Below are 25,239 nucleotides of genomic sequence, written 5' to 3' on the forward strand. Positions count from 1 at the left end.
GGATATTTACATCAATATTGGAATCATCAGCTAAAATACTAGCAATATCATACTTGTTTATTATTCAGCAGATCTGTCCAATATTCACTGTTGGTTGAATGGCTTTTTTGCCATTTGAAAATAAATGTAGCTGCTGAATCAACCTAATAAGTGTTTTCAGTGCAAGGTTTTAGTGGATTATTATAGTTTACACAATAATTTGTGGTTGGTTGACGAGAGCAACTGGACTTGCTTGAAGATTCTTGAAAATGTTTCACCTCTCATCCTAAAGGCTTCCTCAGTTCTGTCTGACCAATAGGGAGTATCCAGTATTTATCCTCTCATGGATCATCATAGAATCCAAATCAGAATGCTGATGGCTGCATTGTAGGTGGCTGATAAAAGATGTCATAGACACCCACCTCTGTTCAATGATGGTCGTTCCAGGTTGACAAAAATGAACGTTTCTCTCTGGCTAAGATGTCTGCCAGTTTTCTGGAAGTCCTCTCATACTCCTGCACCAGTCGAAGGGATCTCATCCCAAAGTGCGTAGAAACATATCTGTGAAGAATCTCAGTCATCCAGTCTGACAGAACTGAGGAAGCCTTTAGGATGAGAGGTGAAACGTTTTCAAGAATCTTCAAGCAAGTCCAGTTGCTCTCGTCAACCAACCACAGATTACTATGTACCTGGATGACTGATGCCCCTTTTCCACCAAAGCAGTTCCAGGGCTGGTTCGGGGCCAGTGCTTAGTTTGGAACCGGGTTTTCTGTTTCCACTGACAAAGAACTGGCTCGGGGGCCAGAAAAACCGGTTCCAGGCTAGCACCAACTCTGCTGGGCCAGAGGAAAGAACTGCTTACGTCAGCGGGGGGGCGGAGTTGTTAAGACCAACAACAATTACAAGACCGCGAAAGATCGCCATTTTTAAGCGACGAGAAGCAGCAGCTGTACAAACGCGAAGTCATCCATTATTATTATTATTGTTGTTGTTGTTGCTGCTGCTGCTGCTTCTTCCGTGTTGTTTTTGCTTCGATATTCATGCCAAGGTTTATGCAAACGTAGCGACGTAACTGATGTATACAGCGATGTAATGATGTATACAGCGACGTAACTGACGTATACAGCGACGTAATGACGTGTCTCCCCTTAGCACCGTGAGCTATTGAAAAGCAAACTGGTTCTCAGCTGGCTCGCAAGTTGAACGAGTTGTGAACCAGTTCCAGCACTGGCCCCGAACCAGCCCTGGAACTGATTTGGTGGAAAAGGGGTATGAGATTCTTCACAGATATAGTTTACACAATGTATTTATAGATAAATTATTAGGTGTTGTAATTGTTATAGTACAATTTTCTGAAAAATGGTGAGTAGTAATAAGTGTTAATGTGTGATTAGTGATTGATGTAAGATTCAATTTGTATCAAAATTGTTATCACAAATCATTGCTGTTATGCTTCATCAACTTAATTTAAGTATTGCACACTCACAATAAATACGTTATTTTAACTCAACATCTTAAGTTTACTTTACTTAGTTTTTCTGAGGCAATAAGTTTTCATATTTTTTTTAAGTAAAGCCAACTCATTATATTTTACAGTGTAATGTTTACAAAAGGGATCCCTTCCATGTTGTCAGATGCTCATTCATATTGTTGTAAACAGCAAAATATTTGGGCATTACTTTAGAAATAGACTTCTTCACAAATTCTGTGTGACTTCTCCTTTGTAAATATCAGACAACTGCCCCATGTGATAATCGACTACAGGCACTGCATGGGTTGCTGAGTCAGAGATGGGAAGAAAGATAAAACAATGACTATAGTAATTTTCTTTACAAGAAACAGTTTCTTTTTGACATAAACAGACACTGGTGTATCACTGTAGGGATCTTTTCCATGTTGTCAGATACTAATAATAACATTATGAGCCTGTAAGTGGCAAAAACAAGAAGTTTACTTTGGCGTGAATGATTTCCCCAGGTAATTATATAATGTAGCTGTTTTGTGGTTCCTGGTTAACATTCTAACTCAATACTGGACAAATTCCAGTTGTTTTTGTCCCTTGTAAATACTAACCCCATTTCCAGAAAAGTTGGGATATTTTCCAAAATGCAATAAAAACAAAAATCTGTGATTTGTAAATTCACGTGAACCTTTATTTAACTGACAAAGGTGCAAAGAAAAGATTTGTAATAGTTTTACTGACCAATTTAATTGTATTTTGTAAATATAAATAAAGTTAGAATTTGATGCCTGTAACACACTCAAAAAAAGCTGTGACAGAGGCAAAATAAGACTGAAAAGTTTATAGGGCATTCACGTAACACCATTTTGGACGATTCCACAATAAGCGGGTTAATTGGTAACATAATTGGGTATAAAAGGAGCATACACCAAAGGCTCAGTCTTTGCAAGCAAGGATGGGTTGTGGCTCACCCCTTTGTGCCAAAATTTGTGAGATAATTGGTAGTCAATTAAAAAAAATTCTCAGTGCAGGAATTTAGGTCTTTCAAAATCTACAGTACATAATATTTTGAAAAGATTCAGGGAATTCTGAGACATCTCAGTGTGTAAAGGGCAAGGTCGGAAACCACTGTTGAATGTGCATGATTTTCAAGCCCTCAGGCAGCACTGCCTGAGAAACAGTCATATTAATGTGACAAATATAGCCACATGGGCTCAGGAGTACTTCAGAAAACCATTGTCACTTAATACAGTCCGCCGCTGCAGCCAGAAATGCAACCTGAAACTGTACGCAAGGAGGAAGCCATTCATCAATTCTATGTAGAAATGCCGCTGATTTCTCTGGGCCCAAACTCATCTCAGATGGACCGAAAGACAGTGGAAACATGTGCTGTGGTCAGATGAATCCACGTTTCAGCTTGTTTTCGGGAAAACCGGACATTGAGTTCTTAGTGCCAAAGGTGAACATGATCATCCAATTTGTTGTCAGAGGAAGGTGCAAAAGCCAGCATCTGTAATCATATGGGGGTGCATCAGTGCCCATGGCATGGGTGAGTTGCATGTGTGTGTGTGAAGGTACCATTGATATACTGGGGCATATATTGGGATTTCAGATAGACATATTCATCAAGGCAAAGTCTCTTCCTGGGAAGTCCATTCTTATTTCAGCAGGACAATGCCAGACCTCATTCTGCACAGATTACAACAACGTAGTTTTGTAGACACAGAATGTATCTGCTTGACTGGCCTGCTGCCAGTCCAGGGGTGGGTTTCCCGGTAACGTTGCACTTTAGGGCTAAAGAGTGAGTTTAAAGATGCTCTTAAGCAACGGGCATTGTTTCTGTACATGGTTTTCCTGAACTCACTCATAAGGAGGATTCTTAAGAGCAACTTTGCCAAGAGTGTCTTTGCAATGTGCCTCCTCAATATAGGCATTAGTAGTTGCTAAAAGCATTAGTAGTTGCTAAATCCAGTCAATGAGGTCACATGGCATTCCTTTTTAACCAGAAACCAATGAAATATAAAGTGTTAAAATATGTTAGTATATTGTATCATCATTAAGCATTACATATATAATTTGGTAATTAATAATTGAAACTATTTAACATTTTTGGACAATAATATTTTTTTTATTCCAAGCATTTTTTTAAATTAAATGAACAAATGTTCACATGAAAGAATGAGCAAATAATAAGCAAAATAATTAAGTAAATGTTTGAGCAATATTCGCCACACACAATGTTACATGTGCAGAAGTTTGTTCCTTTTATGACACTAAATTAGATAATCACTTGTCTAATGGAGTTAAATTTGATTAAAATGTGGCAATATCAATGTGAGATTACAATTTCCATATATAATTCCATAACACATTGAAATATATTCGTAATGTTTGCTGTATATTTATTTAATAATTAACTTGATATACTTGCAATGTACAAGCAAAATAATTTAACCCTGGCAGCATATTCAACACCAGTTTCCCCCCACTGATTGTAAAAAAGTCCCTTGGAGGCGCATGTGCATTCTGTGTCTTTGGCTCCAAGGAGAAACTCTTTGTTGTGAAGAGCTTCCAGGTTCATCATAAGTTAAGAGCAAACTAAAGTATTACTTTGGCTACAACATTGTTCGGGAAGACCATGTTAGCTTCACGATGGATCTTACGAGGCAGTCAAAGATGCTCTTAGCCTTAAGAGGCTTTCGGGAAATCCACCCCAGATCTGTCTCCCATTGAAAAACTATGGCACATCATGAAGAGAAGAATCAGACAACGGTGACCATGGACTGTTGAGCAGCTGAAGTCTTGTATCAAGCAAGAATGGACAAAAATTCCGGTTGCAAAACTGCAACAACAATGTGTTATTAAAAGGAAGGGTGATGTAATACAATGGTAATAATGCCTGTGTCCCAACTTATTTTGAGTGTGTTGCAGGCATCAAATTCTAACTTTGTTTATACTTACAAAATACAATTAAGTTGGTCAGTAAAACTATTGAAAATCTTTGTACTTTTGTCAGTAAAATAAAGGCTCACGTGAATTAATAAATCACAGATTTTTGTTTTTATTGCATTTTGGAGTTTGCATGTTCTCCCCGTGTCTGCATGGGTTTCCCCAGGTGCTCCAGCTTCCCCCACAGTCCAAAGATATGCAGGTTAGGCGAATTGGTGGCTCTAAATTGACCGTAGGTGTGAATGATGGTTTGTCTCTATGTGTCAACCCTGCAATGACCTGGCAACTTGTCCAAGGTGTCCCCCACCTCTCGCCCATAGTCAGCTGGGATAGGCTCCAGTTTGCTCACAACCCTGCACAGGATAAGTGGTTACAGATAATGGATGGATGGATGGATTTTGGAAAATATTCCAACTTTTCTGGAAATGGGATTAGTATTTAGAACCAAAATGATGGGAAAATTCGAGGTTAAAAAATCTGAGAGTTTTCCTCTAATACTATTTCTCAATGAAATACATTTAGAGCTATGCTCAGAAATACCATTGATGGTAAACTTGTTTTCTTTCTTTTTCATTTACAGACCTCCATTTCTCATTTCCAGCACCTTACAGCCCATAGCCTGTTTGGCTTCCTGCTGGCAACACTTCCACATTCCATCCTCCCAAAAGCAGGGGTGGTATTTTTCCATTAGGTCTTTGTTGAACCGCACCACTTTAACAGATATGTTATAAAAAAAATTATATAATGACTTCACATAATGAATTCAGAGATCTGCAAATACTTGAAAAAACTTCCCATACATGAAGAAGAAACTGACCATGCTTAAGTTTATGTATCCACTGCTTTCGTATATCATCTGTTTTGGCAAATACGTAGAGTGGTCCCTCATCATAGACTATCTGTGATGAAAAACAAACATCTTGCTTGATGTATGAGTTGAGAATGTAAAGTTCATATTGTTTATAGATGAAAGTTTCACAAATATTTGCATTTTACTCTATCTTTAGGTCCTTAAACACCTTATCAAACATTTGATATATTCTGTTCTCTACTCTTATCAGTAATAATTATTTATACAGTCATTCTGATTTTAATTCTGGTTTTTAACAGAGTACACTTTAATGAACAATTCTCCAATGTTAATGTCATGTCAGGTGGAATGCATTTCCAAGTAGCCATTGCACCCTGGCACATAACCACAATCATGCACATGTGAACCTACAGTTTGAGCACATCAGAGCCACTAAAAAAGGCTTGTTTTCTATTTGTTTCATTGCCAATCTTTTGTTGTAGTCATTCTGCTCATGCTAGTCATGCGTTTATCCTTGTTTTTGTTCATGTGCTTGGTTTTCATGTGAAGTGTTTTATTTTAGTAAATAATTCTGTGATTGCATCCAGCTCTGCTAACATTATTTAATGGTGGGCAAAGTGAGGCTTTGCAAAACACTGAGATGTTTGAAGCAATTGTGGAATTGCTTCGAGATTTCAAAACAATCTGACACCCATCTCCATGGTGACACCTACTGGCCACTTTTGCTATTGTCATATCTTGATAATGCTATTCCAGGAAACAATCACTTAGACAAGTGTTGACAAGTACTAAACTACTTATTATTGGAGTGGGTTAAGCCATGTTAACAATACACATGATCATTATGTATTTTGGAGAAATCAGCATACAGCAAACAAAGAAAACAAAGGTTTCAGATTGTCAGACAACAAATTCGGACTGTAATGAGTAATGAATGTAGAATAGAGAATCTATGGGGTATTGTCAAAAGGAAGATGAGAAACACCCAAACCAAAAATACAGATGAGCTGAATGTGTATTCAACTCATCTGAGTGTTCATTGTGTTTTAATGAATATTTCTTTTTTTTCCCCTGTTGTGTTGTGCTTATTAACATCTATGAGGCTATTTCAATTGCTTGGTATTTCAGTTTCACATGAATTTCACTCATCATTTTTTTTTGCACCGTTGCAATCACACTTGGCATTTTCTCACAAAAATGCATCTCTGTAATAACTCCTACTGGCAACATTCACATGGAGTTGTGAACACTCAAATTGACAAAGACCATGACCATTAAGTTTTAAGATATCAAACAGTATTATTATGACTTTATTATTGGTTTCAATACCAACTGGCAGCGGGAACTGTATGGGTTTGGGGCAATGTGGACTAGGTGGCAGTATGAGGCAGGTGCCTTGGTAGTCTGATCCCTGGCTAACAAATTTGGCTCTTAGAACATGGAATGTAACCTCTATGGCGGGAAAGGTGCCTGAGCTGGTACAGGAGGTAGAGAGGTACCGGCTAGATATAGTCAGGCTCACCTCAGCACACGGTATGGGCTCTGGAACCAAACTCCTGGAGACAGGCTGGACTCTATTCTGGAGTTGACCTTGGTGAGAGGCAGTGAGCAGGTGTGGGTTTTCTCATAGTACCTTGGTTCAGTGCCAGTACATTGGAGTTCACCCCGGTGAATGAGAGAGTTGTCTCCCTGAAGTTTCAAATTGGGACACATGCTCTGACTGTTCGATTGTCTGTGCTTATGCACCAAACACCAGTTTGGAGTATTTGGCCTTCTAGGAGGCCTTGGGTGGGGTGCTGGAAGGCACCCTTTTGGGTGACTATGATTCTGATAGGGGACTTTAATGATCATGTGGGCAAGGACAGTGAAACCTGGAAGGGTGTTATTCGGAGGAATGGCCCACCCAATCTGAACCTGAGTGGTGCTCTGTTATTGGACTTCTGTGCTAAGCATATTCTGTCCATAACAAACACCATGTTTGAGCATAAGGGTGTTCTTAAGTACACTTGGTACCAGATCACTCTAGGTCTTAGGTCGGCAATCAATTTTGTAGTTGTATCATCAGACTTGCGGCCGTATATCTTGGACACTTGGGTGAAGAGAGGAGCTGAGCTGTCAAGTGATCACACCTTGCAGTTAGTTGGATCAAATGGCAGGGGAAGACCCCAGACAGACCTGGCAAACCCAAACATGTAGTACTGGTGTGCTGGGAATGTTTAGCAGAGCCCACTGTCAGAGTTCTTCAACTTGCACCTCCAACAGAGCTTCCCCTGCATTCTGAGAGAGGCTGTTGACATTGATACCATGTTCCATGCCTCCATTACTGAAGTGGCTGTATGGAACTGTGGTCACATGATTGTTGGTGCCAGTCATGGTGGCAACTGCTAAACCTGGTGGTGGACTGCAGTGTTTAAGGGAGTCCTCAAGCTGAAGAAGGAGACCTTCCAAGCCTGATTGACTTGTGGAACTCCTGAAGCAGCTGACAGGTACCAACTGGCCAAGCAGAGTGCAGCTGCAGCAGGTATGGAAGCAAAAACTCAGGTGTAGGAGGAGTTTGGTGAGGCCATGGAAAAAGACTTTTCAGCCTTGAAGAGATAATGCCGAACAGCCAGTCAACTCAGGATGAGAAAGCAGTGCTTTGCCCATGCTGTTTACTGCAGGGATGGAGTGCTGTTGACCTCAACTGGGCATATAGTTGGGCAGTGGAAGGAATACTTCGAGGATCACCTAAACCTGTCTGACATGCCTTCCATAGACTAAGCAGAGTTGGAGGACTCAGGGGAGGACTCGCCCATAACTAGAGCTGAGGTTGTTGAGGTAGTTAAAAACCTCCTCAGTGTCAGGGCTGTGAGAGTGGATGAGATGCATCCCGAGTTCCTGAAGGCTTTAGATGTTGTTGGGCTGTTTTGGTTGGCCCGCCTCTTCAACATTGCATGGAGGTTAGGGACAGTACCTCTGGACTGGCAGACTGGGGTGGTGGTTTCCATCTTTAGGAAGGGAGACCAGAGGGTGTGCTCCAACTTTAGGGGATCACAAGCACCAGCCTCCCTGGGAAGGTCTATGCCAGGGTACTGGAAAGAAGGATTCATCTGTTAGTCCCATGGTTCTCAAAGTGTGGGGCACGCCCCACTAGTGGGGAATAAAGACATGACAAGTGGGGCATGATGAAGAGGGGGGGATTTGTGTGCCTGTCTTTATTAACACAGTTATTGACAATAAAGACCATACACTCAAAACAAACACACACACACACACACACACACACACACACACACACACACAAATAAAGGAGTCATTAATACATATAAATTAAAACATCATCAGATCCAGGGGACTGGGAGTAACATTTAACATGGAACCATAGTCCCAAAACTAATGATTTAACATGGGCATGTTAATTGCACCAGAACAATAAACAAACTTTCACACAGTGGTATTCACAGAGAGGCAGTAGTAGGCATAATGTTACAGAATGGATAAATTCGTGACATGGATGACGAAGAAAACGGGTAATACAACACCAGGAGAAAAACAAGACTGATGGTAAACAACCAAAAAAGCCAGCCAAAAAGAAAACATGATGAAGCTCATCTTGCTCTTGGATTCATGGTGGGGGTGGTGGGGGCAGAGGAGAGACCCACGTGTGTTTTTCTGTCTTAAACCACTGGCAGCAGACAGCATGAGACGCAACAAATTAAGATGACACTTGGAGACGACACACCCCAATCATATCAATAAACCACTTGACTTATTTCAAAGAAAACTGACAGAATACTGTCAGCAGGAAAATCGCATGGTAAAATTTGCATTGGTGAACAGCAAAGCACAAATGACTGCATTCAAAGTTGCATACAGAATTGCCCAGTGCAAGAAACCACACACGATAGCTGAGCAGCTCATTCTCCCCGCTGCTCTAGACATGGTGTCAATTATGCTTGATGAGACAAGTGCTGCCAAATTGAAAGCTATCTCCCTGTCAAATGATACTGTTGCAAAATGTATGCAATATTTCTTTTGATCTTGAACAACTCATGGAAAAAACGCAGACACATATTTTGCATTACAAGTGGACAAAGCTACTGACAGTAATAAAGACTGTTTGTTCATTTCATATGTCCACTTTGTAAATTCTGAGTCACTGGGTGAGGATTTGCTGTTTTGCAAGAATGTCCAAAGTAGAGCCACAGCTAATGAGCTCTTCAGGATTCTTGACAGTTACTTCACAGAGCACGAGCTAAAATGGGAAAGCTGTGTGGGCTTTTGCTTGGATGGTGCACAGACCATGGCAGGGAAAAGAAAAGGACTGCAGGCATTGATCAAGCAGGTCGTGCAAAATGCTCAATGGACACACTGTGTCCTTCACAGAGAAGTGCTAGCATCAAGACAGCTCAGCCCCAAACTAAATGAGGTTTTGACAGAGGCTGTGAGTGTGGTCAATTTAATCAAAACCTGATCCCTGAAAGCACAATTCTCAGCACTTTGTGAGGAGATGGGAGCTGATCATTCGGTGGTGCTGCTTCACAGTGAGGGAAGGTGGATCTCCCAAGGCAAAGTGTTGTCGCAAGTATTTGAGCTCAGAGAGGAGATTTGGATCTTTTTGGAGGAGGAGCACATGTATGAGGTTGCAAGAAAGTTCAGTGATGAACAATTTCTGATGAAACTGGCCTCTCTCAGTGACATATTTGGAAAGCTGAATGAATTAAATCTTCAGCTTCAAGGCAGAGACAAGCACCTGTCTGACCTGGCAGCTAAGATCACTGCATTCACCCGAAAGCTTGAGATATGAGGCAGGTGCCTTGATCAAGGAAATACTGAGATCTTTGAGAATCTGAGTGAAGTTGCTGAAACCAGTGATTCTGGAACCACCACAGTGATCCCATGTATTAAGCAGCACATCTCTTCCCTGAGAGGACTATTTCAAAAATACTTTCCAAACAACAGTGCTCAGTATGACTGGGTTATGGATCCATTCAATGCAGCAGGTTGGTGTTTTGGTATTTCTTTTATTGATTGACTTTATTATAGCCATATATTGTACATTTTATTTAAGTTGTATGCTACTTACTAACTGGAATGGATTGTCAAACTGAGTTCTTTTTGTTTAATGCAATGACAAATCAAATATTTATTTATATTCTATCTGCAGTACTTGCTGATTTCAGCTCTGTTGAAAAGGACCAATTCATCGAGATGACATCCAACTCCACCCTGGGGCTGAGGTTTACAGTTCAGACACTGAATGAATTCTGGCTTCGAGTGGAGAGGGAGCATTCATTCAATGGGCAGAGGGCTGTGAGCATTCTTCTTCCCTTCGGCACATCTTATCTCTGTGAGATGGGCTTTTCAGCTGTTGCTTCACTGAAAACAAAAGTGCAGATCTCAGCTCAACATTGAGCATGACTTGAGGGTGGCAGTATCAAGCCTGCAACCCTGTTTTGAAAAGGTGTGCAGTGCAAAACAGGCTCATTGCAGCCACTAATGCAGTGATAAGACTCACATATTGACTTGTTCATCTTTCTTGCCAAATACATTTGCTCTTTTTTTGCACATAATGATAATACAATTGCACTTATATTTTCTCTATTTTTGAACTTAGTGTTATTTGAGGGCAGCACGGTGGTGTAGTGGTTAGCACTGTTACCTCACAGCAAGAAGGTCCTGGGTTCGAGCTCAGCAGCCGGCGAGGGCCTTTCTGTGTGGAGTTTGCATGTTCTCCCTGTGTCTGTGTGGGTTTCCTCTGGGTGCTCCGGTTTCCTCCACAGTCCAAAGACATGCAGGTTAGGTTAATTGGTGACTCTAAATTGACCGTAGGTGTGAATGTGAGTGTGAATGGTTGTTTGTCTCTATGTGTTAGCCCTGACCTGGCGACTTGTCCAGGGTGTACTCCACCTCTCACCCATAGTCAGCTGGGATAGGCTCCAGCTTGCCTGTGACCCTGTAGAACAGGATAAGTGACTACAGATCATGGATGGATGGGGTGTTATGTGGTGTTACTATTTAATCTAGAACTTGATGTTATTTCATTTAAAATGTTAAACTTGGCCTATTTTGTAACCATTTTGTTAGGGCAGTGGGGGACAGGTGGGGCTTGATAATCCTCCCCCTCTCCAAAGTGGGGAATGACGGAAAAAGTTTGAGAACCACTGTGTTAGTCAAACCTTGGATTCAGGAGGAATAATGTGGGTTTTGTCCTGGCCAGGGAACAGGACTAGCTTTTTACCCTCTCAAGGATACTGGAGGGTTCATGGGAGTTTGCCAAAACAGTCCATATGCCCTTTGTGGACTTGAAAAGGCATATGACTGTGTCCCTCAAGGAATCTTGTGGGAGGTGCTCCAGGACTATAGGGTACTGGGCCCATTGATATGGACCATAAGGCCCCTGTATGAATTGAGTAAGAGCTACCGGTACACATTGCCAGCAGTAGGTCAGGCTTGTTCTCGGTGAGCACTGGACTCTGCCAGGGCTGCCCCTTGTCTGCGATTCTGTTCATAATTTTTATTGACAGGCTTTCTAGGCACAGTCATGGGGTGAAAGGTGTCTGGTTTGGGGGCATTCGGATTGTCTCATTGCTTTTTGCGGATGATGTGGTCCTTTTGGCTTCATCAAGCTGTAACCTCTGGCATGCCCTGGGACAGTGTGCAGCCAAGTGTGAAGCAGCTGGGATGAGAATCAGCACCTCCAAATCAGAGGCCATGGTTCTTAGCCAGGAAAAGGTGGAATACCCTCTTCAGTTTGGGGGTAGGTTACTGCCTCAAGTGGAGGAATTTAAGTATCTCACTGTCTTGTTCATGAGTGAGGGGGAAAAGGAATGGGAGATTGACAGGACAGGTGCTGCGTCAGCAGTCATGCAGACACTCTACCAATCTGTCGTGGTGAAGAGAGAGCTGAGCCATAAGGCAAAGCTATCGATTTACTGCTCAATTTATGTTCCTATCCTCAACTATGGTCATGAGCTCTGGGTAATGACCGAAAGAACAAGATCGCAGATACAAGCAGCAGAAATTAGCTTCCTCCACAGGATGTCTGGGCTCAGCCTTAGAGATAGGGTGAGGAGCTCAGACATTCAGTAGGGGCTCAAAGTATAGCCGCTGTTCCTCCACATTGAAAGGAGCCAGCTGAGGTGATTCAAGCATCTGTCTAGGATGCCTCCTGGATGCCTCCCAGGGGAGGTATTTCATCCAACTTGTAGGAGACCCCAGGGCAGGCCCAGGATACACTGGAGGGATTATATTTTTTGGCTGTCCTGGGAGCGCCTTGGCATCCCCCCAGAGGAGCTGGAGGAGGTGGCTGGGGAGAAGGAGGTTGCGACATCACTTCTGAGACTGCTGCCCCCGCAGCCCCGAACCAAATCCGTGGTAAAAATAGATGGATGGACCCAATTTGTGAGAAATCTCAGGTCCCCTCCTGGGAGATAAGGAAAAAGCAGCAATACAGCTCGACACAGCCTCTCATAAAATCTTATACAAGTAATGTGTAACTGTATTTAAGAAAGAAGTCGAATTACAAGACTACACACATCCTGGCAAAGTGTCCTTGGGCTGAACAAGGAGGTGAATCTAGAGTTGCGAGTGGTGTACAAACCACCATTAAATAAAAAAGCAGGCTACCTGTAGTGGAGAATATTGCATGGCATTGTCTCTGTAAATGCTTTTTTCTGTATTTTAAACCCAGAGGTTACTGATGAGTGTCCTTTTCATATACAGAGAGAGAGAGACAGTGTTTTATGGTTTTATGAATTGTTTTAGGTTGCATCCTCTGTTCAGAGTTCTAGAGCATGTTTTTAAATCTTTTAATGCTACTTTTACTCCACAGGTTTATATCGTGGTTTTAAGGACATGAGAAAAGAAAGGTTCAAGTGTCAGCTTATCAATTTTATCTTGGGACAGGCAAAAGTGGCTATATATAGCAGCAGAAAAAAAAGTGATACAAGGTACACAACATGATGTAACAAAGATCTTTCAGAAACTAGTGAAAGCGAGAATCCTTGTTGATTTAAATTTTTATAAAGCCATGAAAGACCTAGATAAAATACAGATAACCTGGTGCTACAGTGCCATGGAGCAGTGTGCTCGGTTTTGGATGATGAAGATAAGATATTCCTTTATTGATCCCCATGAGGGGAAATTCAGGTGTTGCAGCAGCTCAAGTACAGAGAAAAATATAGATAAATTTAGGTTAAATTAATAAATACAGATAGAATAGAATAAGGATGGTGCTAAATAAGGACAATTGCTCACAAAAGACAGCACCAAACAAAAAGAGTTGGTAGTGCATGAAATCCGTTAGTGTTGTGTATAAACTAGTGGTGTAGAGCCATATAAAGTGACACAGTGAAGTGAGTAGACAGACATACCTGTAGGTACGGTGGAACTGTAACAACTGGGCTGCCAACTCTCACGCAATGAGCATGAGACACACGCATTTGACTGTCTTCACACGCTCACACGCCATACCTCCGATTTCTCACGCTAGAAAAAAAAATCTTAGTTTATCTATCTGATCTAGGTTACCCATTGTGTCGCGCCAACCACTTGCGATCGATCAATTATGCCTTACGCACGGCTAAACAGGCAGAGAGGTGTTCCCTTCTGTACACACTCCCCTATGGTAGGTGGCGCATCTAATGATGCTGCACTTGCCGGAAGTTGGATAATTGCCTACCGTCAATTTAGAGGAAGAGCAGGGAGAAGAAGGTATCTGAGTTGAAGACGGGTGTCTCAGACAGGTTCGTACATATGCACGCCAATGTGTGGTGTTACTGGCGTAATTATGAACCTGTATAAAGTTTCTGAATCGTTTTAGCCTATAAGTGTTGTGAGAATATTTAATGCCATATTGAGAGCTGTGTACTAGGCATGCTAAATCATTATAGGCCTACTGCCGTGCCACGGCCTCTATCTTCCCCAACAAGCAGCACGGGAGAGCACCTCCTTAGCACACGTTTATTAAGGCGTTTACTGTATGTTATCATACTTTATGACTTTATTTGAAGCCATACTGGAAATGTTGTAAAATAAAGCAAGTAAGAGATAATATTACAAATGCAAGAAGAGCCATTAGCCACCATACCTATTGTTTATTTACAGGGTATTTATTTTTAATTATTTATGATGTATGTAATTGCTCAGTTACAGTAAATAAAGTATGGTCACCTGTAATATCAAAGAACTTGACCGTTTTGCTGTAGGCTTGCCTACCACTCAGAGCAGGTAAGATTCAGAATAAACACAAGAAACTTGTCCTCCAGGAAAAGGCATGTTGTTGTGACTGCGTAGATTTATTAAACCAACATGACTATTTGAATTCTTTCAAAAGGTAAGATGTCCCGAAGGGTAAGACCACTGGCAGGACAAAAGCGGAATATTTTATTTTGACAGTCCAGCCAAGCCAGAAAAGGCAGACAGGACAGACAGAACAACAGACAGAAGAGCAACAAACAGGGCAGACAGAAGAGCAGGTCTATAGGGCTACAGGAACATTGGCAGTCATCTGTAGTTTTCTAGTGTGGGGGCTTTTAAGCCAAAACTTGGTGCTTTTGTTGCCCACAAGCTGAAGGCCTGGCAAGTCAGGGTGTGTAAAAATGTAGGTATAGCACAGCAGGCCACTCCAAAAATCCACCAGAATGCAGGAACATCTACTAAATCCAAAATCTCACCCCCCTTCATTGTCCATCTCCAGCTGGACGACCCACAAACAAAACACCAGAATGCAGGGGGACAAGTGAATATCAAACTGAATACAAAATTCCCACTTACTGCGTGGTGTGTGGAAAAGTTTTGCCATCGCCCCCCCCCCCAAAAAAAAAATCTCACTCCAAGGAATTTTGAAAAGTTGGCAGCCCTGGTAACAATAATAGTGCAACCTGTGATATGGTACATGATAATAGTGCAAATGGGGTGGGGGGTGGAGATAGTGTTATGACAATAGAGAAAAAGGACAAAAATATACAGAATATATACTGTACATGTGTGCTGTGTGCAATGTTCCACATGAGTCCATTGCGAGAGAGAGAGTGTGTGTGTGTCTGTGTGCGCAATGTTCCATGAGTCCAGTGCAGAAGAAAGTGTGTGTGTGTGTGTGTGTCAGCATGATGGCAGTCTATGTTTTCCATTCTTATTATACAGTCTGATGGCACTGGGCACAAACAAGCATCTGAAGCGCTCCGTATTGCTCTAAGGTGGAATGAGCACCGATGACTGAATGAACTGCCCAACGTTCCTTATGGAGAGGATGAGAGGGATTATCCAGCATAGCTCTTATTCTCCCCACACACACACACACACGCACATCTTCCTCTCCCCCACTGGCTCAGTGAACTGGTTTTTGCAGCAGAATATGAATGATTTTTATAATTTTTTTAAGGAAGAGTTTTAACTGGTGCCCTTTTAGACCAGCTTATTGTTGTTTTAACCAGTACGTTTGTGTTTTATCTACATAATCATCTATCTATCTATATAGATAGATAGATAAACAAATGTTATTTATTTGAAAATGCTATGGTAGACACACAATGATTAAAAAAATAGCTGAAAAAGTAAGAAAGTCCCCCCTCCCCTTTTTTTCTGTGTGTATTTTATTGGGGATATTATATAGTACTTGAATGAGCAGATTTTATGGTGTGTTTATGAGACAAAGTTTTGTTTTTTTTTTATTTTGTGCATTACTGATTCCGACACATTTGTATGTAATGCATTATAGATGTAATAAATCATATTAAGTTATTCATTACTTGAGTAGCCATTTTATGAGATTCTTTTTTACTCATGCTCAAGTTATTTGGATGAGTACTTTTACTTCTATTTGAATTATTATTATGTAACGATATGTTTAATTTAATACAGTTTTTGCTTCCTCTACTCACCTCTGTTTAGGAGTGAGTTTGAGTGTTTTTTGGACGAAGACAGCTATAGAATCAAATTAATGTGAAAAAGATTTCAAGCTTGTGAAATGTTTACATGGTGTAAAAAAGAAAGCAATGACGTGCAAATACTTTTTCAACCTTTATTCAGTTGAATACAATAGAGACAATATAGTTAATATTGAAACTGATTAAAAGTAGATGGCCTTTCAATTTCAGAAAAATCAGTGAAATTTAGTTCCCTCTGAAATTTGGTCATTGTGAAATATTCTATAATATCTTAAAAAAAAAAACAACAGGCCATTATGTGGCTGGGAAGTTATTTAATTTGAGGGGATTCCCTAGCAAATAATGTGCATGAAATCACTCGCTTCGTGCAGTCAAGCAGACAGAGGAAGTCCGTGTGCTTACCTCTTCTTCTTTTGGGTTTTATGGCAGCTGGCATCCAGTGTTGCATTATTGCCATCTACAGGTTTACCTTGACCGTGCACTGACAGTTACATCATTCTGTCACTAAACGAACAGCTGATCACACTGAAGTGCTCACTGACTGCCGATATTTAATAGTTTGCTCCTGTGTTTCCTTTCCTTCTCAACATAACGTCTTTTCTTCTTGCTTCCCATTACTGTGGTCGGTCTTTCACGTTTCATTCTCGCACACACGTCCTCCATTGTTCTATCCTGTTTCAAATTTGCATCCCACAATGCCTTGCGCAAACGGGGAAAGCCCACCATGTGATGCATGATGTAGAATCTTGTATTGCATCATGGCAAAGCAAGAAAAAAATGGCAGAGAATTTAGGGCCACGTGGCCCCTAATTCATTAATTGTTCTATTTAAAAAAATAATAAATAAAAGTGGAAGTCTGTGATTCGAATTCAGTAGCTTTCGGTCCACTAAACAAAAATAATTGGGTGTCATGGAAAATTATTTTTATGACCTAAACTTGAAAAATCTGAAAGGCAGTCTAGCTTTTACTTTTTTGTTGTAAACATATACTTGTTCTGAATTTGATGCCTGCAACATATGCCAAAAAGAGTTGGAAGAAGGGCAACAAAAGAATGGGAAAGTTGTGGAATTCTCAAAGCACACCTCTTTGGAACATTCTATAGAATGTTATAGAACATTATGGAATGTTATAGAATGTTATGGAACATTCTTTCCAATTATCAATGAAATTTTAATTGATAACTGGAAAGGCTTAGTAATTCACAAGCAAGGATCATTACTTTTTTAAATAACTGCATGGGCAAATAGTCCAACAGTTTAAGAACAACATTTCTCAATGTACAATTGCAAGGAATTTAGGGATTTCACCATTGATAATCCATAATATCAACAACAGGTTCAGAGAATCCAGAGAAATCTCTGCATGTAAAGGACAACGCCGAAAACCGACATTGAACACCCATGACCTTCAATTCCTCAGGTGGCAGGGGAAGCCATGGCCCACCGGTTGGAGCTTTGACACCAAAAGGTCACCAGTTTGATTCCCTGGATCAGCAGGAATAGCTGAAGTGCCCTTGAGCAAGGCATCTAAACCTCAACTGCAACCGAGGCTGCTCTGGGTATGTTGTATGTTGCTCTGGATAAGAACGTTTGCTAAATGCCTGTAATGCAATGCACTTTAATGCAACTGCATTAAAAACCGACATGATCATATAAAAGGACATAACTACATCGGCTCAGGAACACTTTGGAAAGCAGCTGTTGTTAAACACAGTTCATCACAGTTGAATGAACTGACACACAGAGGGAAAGTGTGCTGTGGTCTGACAATTCCACATTTCAAATTGTTTTTGGAAATTATGGATGTTGTGTCCTCTGGTCTAAAGAGGAAAAGAACCATCCAGATGGTTATCAGCACAAAGTTCAAAAGCCAGCATCTTTGATAGTATGGGGGTGTGTTAGTTCCCATGGCATGGGCAACTTGCACATCTATGAAGGCACCATTAATGCTGAAAGGAACATACAGGTTTTGGAGCAACATATGCTGCCATCCAGACAACATCTTTTTCAGGGACGTCCCTACTTTTTCCAGCAAGACAATGCCATGCCATATTTTGCATGAGTTACAGCAGTGTGCCTTCATAGCAAAATAATGTAGGTGTTAAACTGGTCTACGTGCTTCCCACTGAAAATGTGTGGTGCGTTATGAAGTACAAAATATGACAACGGAGACCCAGGACTGTTGAGCTATTGAAGTCACATATCATGCAAGAATGGTAAAGAATTCATATTCAAAACTTCAACAATTAATGTCCTCAACTTCCCAAATGCTTACTGAGGGGTTTAAAAGAAAAGGTTATGTAACACAGTGGTAAACATCCCTGTCCCAACTTGTTTTTGGAATGTGTTGCAGACATCAATTTCAGAATGAGTGTATATTGACAAAAAAAAAAGTTGATCAGTTTAAACATTAAATATCTTGTTTTTGTATTGTATACCATTGAACATAGGTTGAAAAGGATTTGCAAATAATTACATTCTGTTTTTGTTTATGTTTTACTGAGTGGGCCAACATTTTTGGAATCAGGGTAGTATTTAATTGTTCTTGATTCTAAGATTCCTATTCTTGGCTGGCAGGACTGGAACTCAGTGTGGTCTGCTGTTGCATGCTGAGATACTTTTTCTGCTCACCATGGTTGTAAAGAGTCGCTATGAGTTGCTATATCCTTCCTGGCAGCTTGAACCATTTTGGCTATTTTCCTCTGACTTCTTTTATCAACAAGGCATTTCCACCCACAGAACTGTCGCTCACTCAATGTCTGTTGTTTTTCACACCATTCTGTGTAAACTCTACTGTTATACGTGAAAACCCCAGGAGATCAGCAATTTCTGAAATACTCAAACCAGTCCATCTGGCACCAATACCCATGCCACAGTGAAAGTTACAGAGATCACAATTTTTCCCATTCTGATGATTGAAATGAACATTAACTGAAGCTCTTGATTTGTATCTGCATCATTGTAGTAACTCACGGGAGGCTTCTTGCTGAACATTAAGGCATTTTATTATGTTTTTAATGAACAGAGTGTGCAGCTTGGTCACCTCATTTCTCACAGTACACAACACAAACTGTTTCTTCCTCTACTGTCTGTCTAACCCAACCAGTAACAACTAAAGGCTGCCACGCCACCTAGACTAATATGTATTACTGTCAAATATCACAGTTACAAAAATAATTTTATGCATTGTGCTGCTGTCAAGGAATTGGCTAATTTAGATAACTGCATAAAACAGCAGGTATATGGGTGTTCCTAATAATGTGGCTTGCGAGTGTAGAAAGGCAAACTGACTTACTCTGGAAAGGAAGGAAACCTTTTGTGTACATTTAATTAATTTGATATTTGGAGGGATGTTTTCTATTCATGGTTCAATATTTTTTGATACAAGTTCATTGAAATGCTGCCATAAGGACCTTCATCCTAGGGCATTATATGTAACATCTTGTCTTATTAGCTTTGTGGGGGCAATTTTGCCTTCATAACTACATAAAATATTCAATAGTGTGAATCAAACTGAATCTTGAATTGTCATATGTCTTGTGACCAATAAATTTTGACAAATAATTTTATATTTAGATTGATTTTTCCTCTCTAAACTGTTTCTCAAGCACACACTTATCTCCACTGCTCTCAGTGGCCAATTCTTGTCAAGTCTCTTGGCCAAGTCTCACACGAGTTGCATTCTTGGTTATCTCTATGGCTCTCGAGCCATAGCACTAAAGGGATTTCAAAATAAAAGTTCCTTCTTGTGCCAGACCCTGCTCAAGTAGCATGGAGGATTATCATAGAGGAGGAAGAGCTACCATATTTAATTGAATAATGTCATATTTTTCTTGCATCACATTGAATTGCACTGAAGTGCATTGTGTTGAATCAAATTGTGTCAAATCACGCTGCATAGCAGTTGTGGTGAATTGCATCATATTGCATTAGTAGTTGTTTCATAAGAATCTTTAATGTATTGGATCATTGGCAATGCATCGAGATGTGTACCGCATTAGCTTCAGCAATAGAGACACACATCCCTACTGCTGAGAAGATGCTGCACTGATGTTGCATGACTATCGGAATGGCAATGTAGTGATAACAAGCTTCTTTTATAGCTTGTTAACATGGTTATGTCACAATTGCCTGTGCACGGAGCAGCCTCCAAACATGGCCACTCTGGACTACAATTCCCAAACACCACAGCACCCTTCTTCTCCAGAGTATTAACAAGTACACCCGTCTCTCATTAGTCTGCAATCACTCCCCTATATAAACTCAGCAGTCACAAACACATCGCAAATTATCGTTCTGCATCCCAGTACCTGACCTTACTGAGCATTCTGACTTTCTGCTTGACTACTTGTGTTTAGACTCTGTTTACGTTTATTTCCTGACTCTGTTTCCTTGCCTTCCCTCTGATATCCCATTTGCTGATTGACTGACCCTTGCCTATCTCTGACTAGGACACTGGCTTCCTGATTTGGATTTGCTGACAGTTTGCGATGCACCCGCTCTCCCCTGTGCTTGCATCTGTAAGTGCCTGCACCCTGACAGGATATTTCGCCAGCTACGGATGCAGCAGACGAGGTGAAGCAAACTGCACTTAACGCTCAGGGTCGATTGTTAGGAGAGCATCAGCAGATGATTAGTGACCTTAAGAAGAAGAATGCCTTTATTGTCACTGCACAAAGGTACAACGAAATTTAGCTCATCATAGGAGACCAAAGCCTCTGCGAACTTGTAAGCTGCCACTCTTGGGCACTTCAACCCAAGGCTGTCACATGTTAACCTAACTGCATATCTTTGAACTGTGGGGGAAACTGGAGCACCTGGAGGAAACCCATGCAGACATGGGGAGAACATGCAAACTCCACACAGAAAGGCTCCCATCAGCCACTGGGCTTGAACCCAGAACCTTCTTGCTTACACCACCATGCTGCTTTTTTCTTTTTAAAAAAGATACATAAAACACCAGAATGTCACAACTCATTGCTGTTGTATCACAGGCCATCCTGACATGCCCCTCATCCTCCGCTGGTTGAGCCCAGATGGTTCCATGGCCTGAGAAGTATTCAGGGGAAGTGTCTGACTTCAAGGGATTTCTGCTCCAATGCTCCCTGTTTTTCACCACTCTCATGGGAGCCACAGAAGAACAGGAGATTGCCCAATTCATTAATCTCCTCTCAGGCAAGGCTTTGCAGTAGGCTAGTGCTGTTTGGGAGTGTGGGAATGAACACACCACCTCTTATCACAGATTCATAGAACTGTTCAAATGTGTTTTTGATCACCAGCCTGAAGGAGTTGAAGTTGGTGAGAGTTTATTAACCATCAGACAGGGAGATAGAAGAATAGCAGAATATGCTTTGGAATTTTGTACCCTGACTGCTGGCAGTGGCTGGAACGAGCCTGCGCTGAAGGCTGCCTTTTGTCAAGGCCTACACCCTGAAATACTCGCTGAACTGGCATGCCATGATGAACATCTCTCCCTAGACTCCCTGATTGATCTTCCTGTTCACCTGGACCACCTCCTAAAGAACTGACCTTCATTACAGTCTACTCCAGCTCCTTCTACTACTTTGACTTCCCCGACTCCCATGGAGGTCTCTCATGCTCGCCTACAATGTTCACAGAGAGATAGGAGACGCCAAGAGGGGCTATGTTTCCACTGTGGTGGGTCCGGTTATCTGATAGCAAAATGCCCAGTTTGCCCACCTAACCCAAAGAGAGACAGTCAGATCTGTCAAGAAACCAGTCAGCCTAGCCCGCTGAGTCCTGAAGTAGTTCATAAGTCACATTCTCTGAAGGTGCCTGTTCTGTTAAAACTGCCAGACTTGACCCAGGTTCTCTCTGCTGCCATAGACTCAGGAACAGAGAAGAATTTCATCAGTAGCACAATCATCCAAAACCAACATTTGTTCACAGAAGACCTCCAAAGACCAGTCAACCTGAAGGCCATAGATGGGGGCCCCATTGGGGATGGGCTCGTAACCACACACACACACACACACACACACACACACACACACACACACATCACTCCTCGAAATTCAGGTGGGAGCACTTCATTCTGAGCTCATTTTCTTGTTGGGGCCAACCGGCCCCAGACTGAGACTTGGCCCCCACTTCTCCTCCACCCGCACGTTGAACACTGGCTCTCCACAGGGCTGTGTGCTGAGCCCCCTCCTGTACTGCCTCTACACGCACGACTGCAGTTCGACCCACAACAACCACCTCATCGTCAAGTTTGCTGACGACACCACTGTGGTCGGACTCATCTCAAAGGGAGACGAGGCAGCCTACAGAGAGGAGGTCCTGAAGTTGGCAGCCTGGTGTTCGGAGAATAACCTTGCCCTGAACACCAAGAAAACCAAAAAGAGATCATCATTGACTTCAGGAAGCACAGCACTGACCTAGCCCCCCTTCATATCAATGGCGCGTGTGTGGAGAGGGTCCACACCTTCCAGTTTCTTGGCGTTCTCATCTCCGGCGACATTTCCTGGACAGAGAACATCATGGCAGTCATCAAGAAGGCTCAGCAGCGGCTACACTTCCTGAGAGTCCTCAGGAAGTACAACCTAGACTCCAACCTGCTGCTGACCTTCTACCGCTCACCCATTGAGAGCCTGCTGACATACTGTATCATAGTATGGTACGGCAGCTGCACTGCTGCAGACAGGGAGAGGCTCCAGAGAGTAGTAAAGGCAGCACAGAAGATCATCGGCTGCCCTCTCCTCTCCCTGATGGACATTTACACCTCCCGCTGCCTCAGCAGAGCTAAGAACATTACCAAGGACAGCTCCCACCCTGGCTTTGATCTGTTTGACCTGTTGCCCTCAGGGAGGCGCTACAGGTGCATCAAGACAAAAACAAATAGACTCAAAAACAGCTTCTTTCCAAAAGCCATAACCATCCTGAACTCAAATACACACTGACTTTATAGTCTAACCCCCCCAGCCTGCAGACTCTCCCTGTGCATTACTTATAATGTGCAATACCCGGACTCTCCCTGTGCAATATTTATAATGTGCATGTGGCAGCAGGGGCGTGGTCAAGCGGCGGTCTGTGAACGGAGGGTGGAGTCAGGGAAGGTAAGTGGCAGAATCACTACACCTGTGTTTGTGTGTCTTCCCCAGTAACCACGCCCTATAAAAAGAGAGAGCAGAGGAAGGGAGCTCTCTCCCCAACCAGACAACTTGTGTGTGTGTGCGTGCATGCGTGGCTGGGAGAGTGATTTAGTCACTGAAAAGTGCAAAAATAAAGAGTTTTTGGAACTCAGTTCTGGCCTGCCATACTTCTGTGCTCCACCCACCCGCTCTCATTCCTACAGTGGGAGTGACTAATCACTCTCCCAGCCCCCCACACACACAAAGTTGTCTGGTTGGGGAGAGAGCTCCCTTCCTCTGCTCTCTCTCTCCTTTTATAAGGTGTGGTTACTGGGGAAGACACAGAAACACAGGTTAACTAACATCAGGTGTAGTGATTCTGCCACTTACCTTCCCTGACTCTGCCCTCCGTTCACAGACCGACGCTTGACCATGCCCCCGCTGCCACAGCGCAATACCCAGACACTCTCTGTGCAACACTTATAATACTTATAATGTGCAATACCTGGACTCTTTCTGTGCAGTACTTATAATGTGCAATACCCCACTCCATAATGTGGAACACAACACTGTACATAACCCCCCCCCCCTTTTTCGTTTATATTGCATATTTTTATGCTGTTTGCACTGTGATTGGAGTTGCTTTTAATCTCATTGTACATGTGTATAGTGACAATAAAGGCATTCTATTCTGTTTTATTGTTGGTTACCCACACTGCCCATCATGATCTCATTTTGGGGTTCCTGTGGTTCCAGCTTCACAACCCTCTTATACCATGGCAACACAAAGAAATCCTTCAGTGGTCTCCATCTTGCTTCCAGAACTGCCTGAAACTCCCCCAGCTTGTGATATCTACCAGCTCTGTGGAGAGCCCATTGCCTGGCTCTTTAGACAATGTTCCTTCATGTTACCTGGACCTCAAAGAAATGTTCAGCAAGGGTAAAGATAGTAGCTTGCCTCCTCACTGATCCTATGATCATGCCATTGACCTCCTCCCAGGTACAACTCCTCCTCACAACCTTATATATACCCTTTGTCCATCACTGAACAAGCTGCCATGGAAGAGCATGTCCAGGAGTCCTTGAAATAGGGGTACATTAGGCCATCAACATCTCCAACTTTAGCCGGCTTCTTTTTTGTGGAGAAGAAAGGAGGAGGTCTTCACCCCTGCATAGACTATCCAAATCACAGTAAAATATCCCTATCTGCTTCGCTTGGTGCCATCAGCCTTAGAACAGCTTAGATCAGCCAAGATTTTCTCTAAGCTGGATCTCTGAAGTGCATACAACTTGGTCAGGATTCGAGAGGTTGATGAATGGAAGACAGCATTTAGTATTACATCTGGGCATTTCGAATATTTGGTCATGCCTTATGGTCATTTTTGCATGCCAAGTGTCTTCCAGTGCTTCATTAATGATGTTCTCAGAGACATGCTGGGGAAGTTTGTGTCAGATATGAGGTAGATGAATGTAAGTGCAGAAATAAGTGTAATAATAAAGTGCAGTGTATATATACACAAGTGTGGAAAACACACACGCAAACAGTCCAAATCTGCAGGCAAAATCCAAAATGTGAAACAAGCAAAATGGTTGGGGAGGCGCAAACAGGATATCAGAGGCAAAGAGAATGGGAACAAGAAACAGGCACAGGAATCAGGAAACAGAAAATCAGAAACATGGGTGGAAAGGCTCGGTAATGTGTACTGACATAATACTTCACAAAGAGGGTGCATCAGCACAGTCCTTAAATAGGTGCACATAGCTCCTTAATTGAGTTCAGGTGCACATCGTTAATGGCGTGCATGCTGGAGTCCGCTTGATGCACGCACAGCCTGGGGCACGCCTTCAGGCGCACGTGCCACAGCGTGCAGGACTGACAGAACCCTCCCCCCAAAGAGCTCCCTCCAGGAACAAAAATCCATCATACTTGGCTCCAGTGGGGGTTCGGGCTCAGGCTCAGGACAAGACTTGGACTCCTGACTAGGAGTGGGCTTGAGCTCGGGACTTGACTTCAGGTCTGGGTCAGAATCATGCTCAGACTCAGGACTTGACTTGGTTCAGATCCAGGACTGAAAGTGG

General features: G+C 42.2%; 1 protein-coding gene across 6 annotated transcripts in view; it reads right to left on the reverse strand.

Annotated features, from left to right (window-relative positions):
- The window catches only part of btk (Bruton agammaglobulinemia tyrosine kinase), a 210,830-nt gene that overhangs the window by 76,508 nt on the left and 109,083 nt on the right, over nucleotides 1–25,239 (reverse strand). For 4 of the 6 annotated variants that reach the window (XM_060927617.1, XM_060927615.1, XM_060927613.1 and 1 more), the window contains 2 exons: nucleotides 5,208–5,289; nucleotides 4,973–5,101 (listed from right to left, as the gene is read on the reverse strand). In XM_060927617.1, the coding sequence (XP_060783600.1) occupies nucleotides 4,973–5,078 (106 nt within the window). In that variant the 5' untranslated portion in view covers nucleotides 5,079–5,101; nucleotides 5,208–5,289. Of the gene's footprint in view, nucleotides 1–4,972; nucleotides 5,102–5,207; nucleotides 5,290–8,154; nucleotides 8,229–10,350; nucleotides 10,372–25,239 lie in introns of those variants that run through there. The other 2 variants (XM_060927618.1, XM_060927616.1) reach the window with 2 other exon arrangements.

The sequence above is a fragment of the Neoarius graeffei genome, chromosome 8, assembly GCF_027579695.1.
Source record: "Neoarius graeffei isolate fNeoGra1 chromosome 8, fNeoGra1.pri, whole genome shotgun sequence".
NCBI lineage: Eukaryota > Metazoa > Chordata > Actinopteri > Siluriformes > Ariidae > Neoarius > Neoarius graeffei.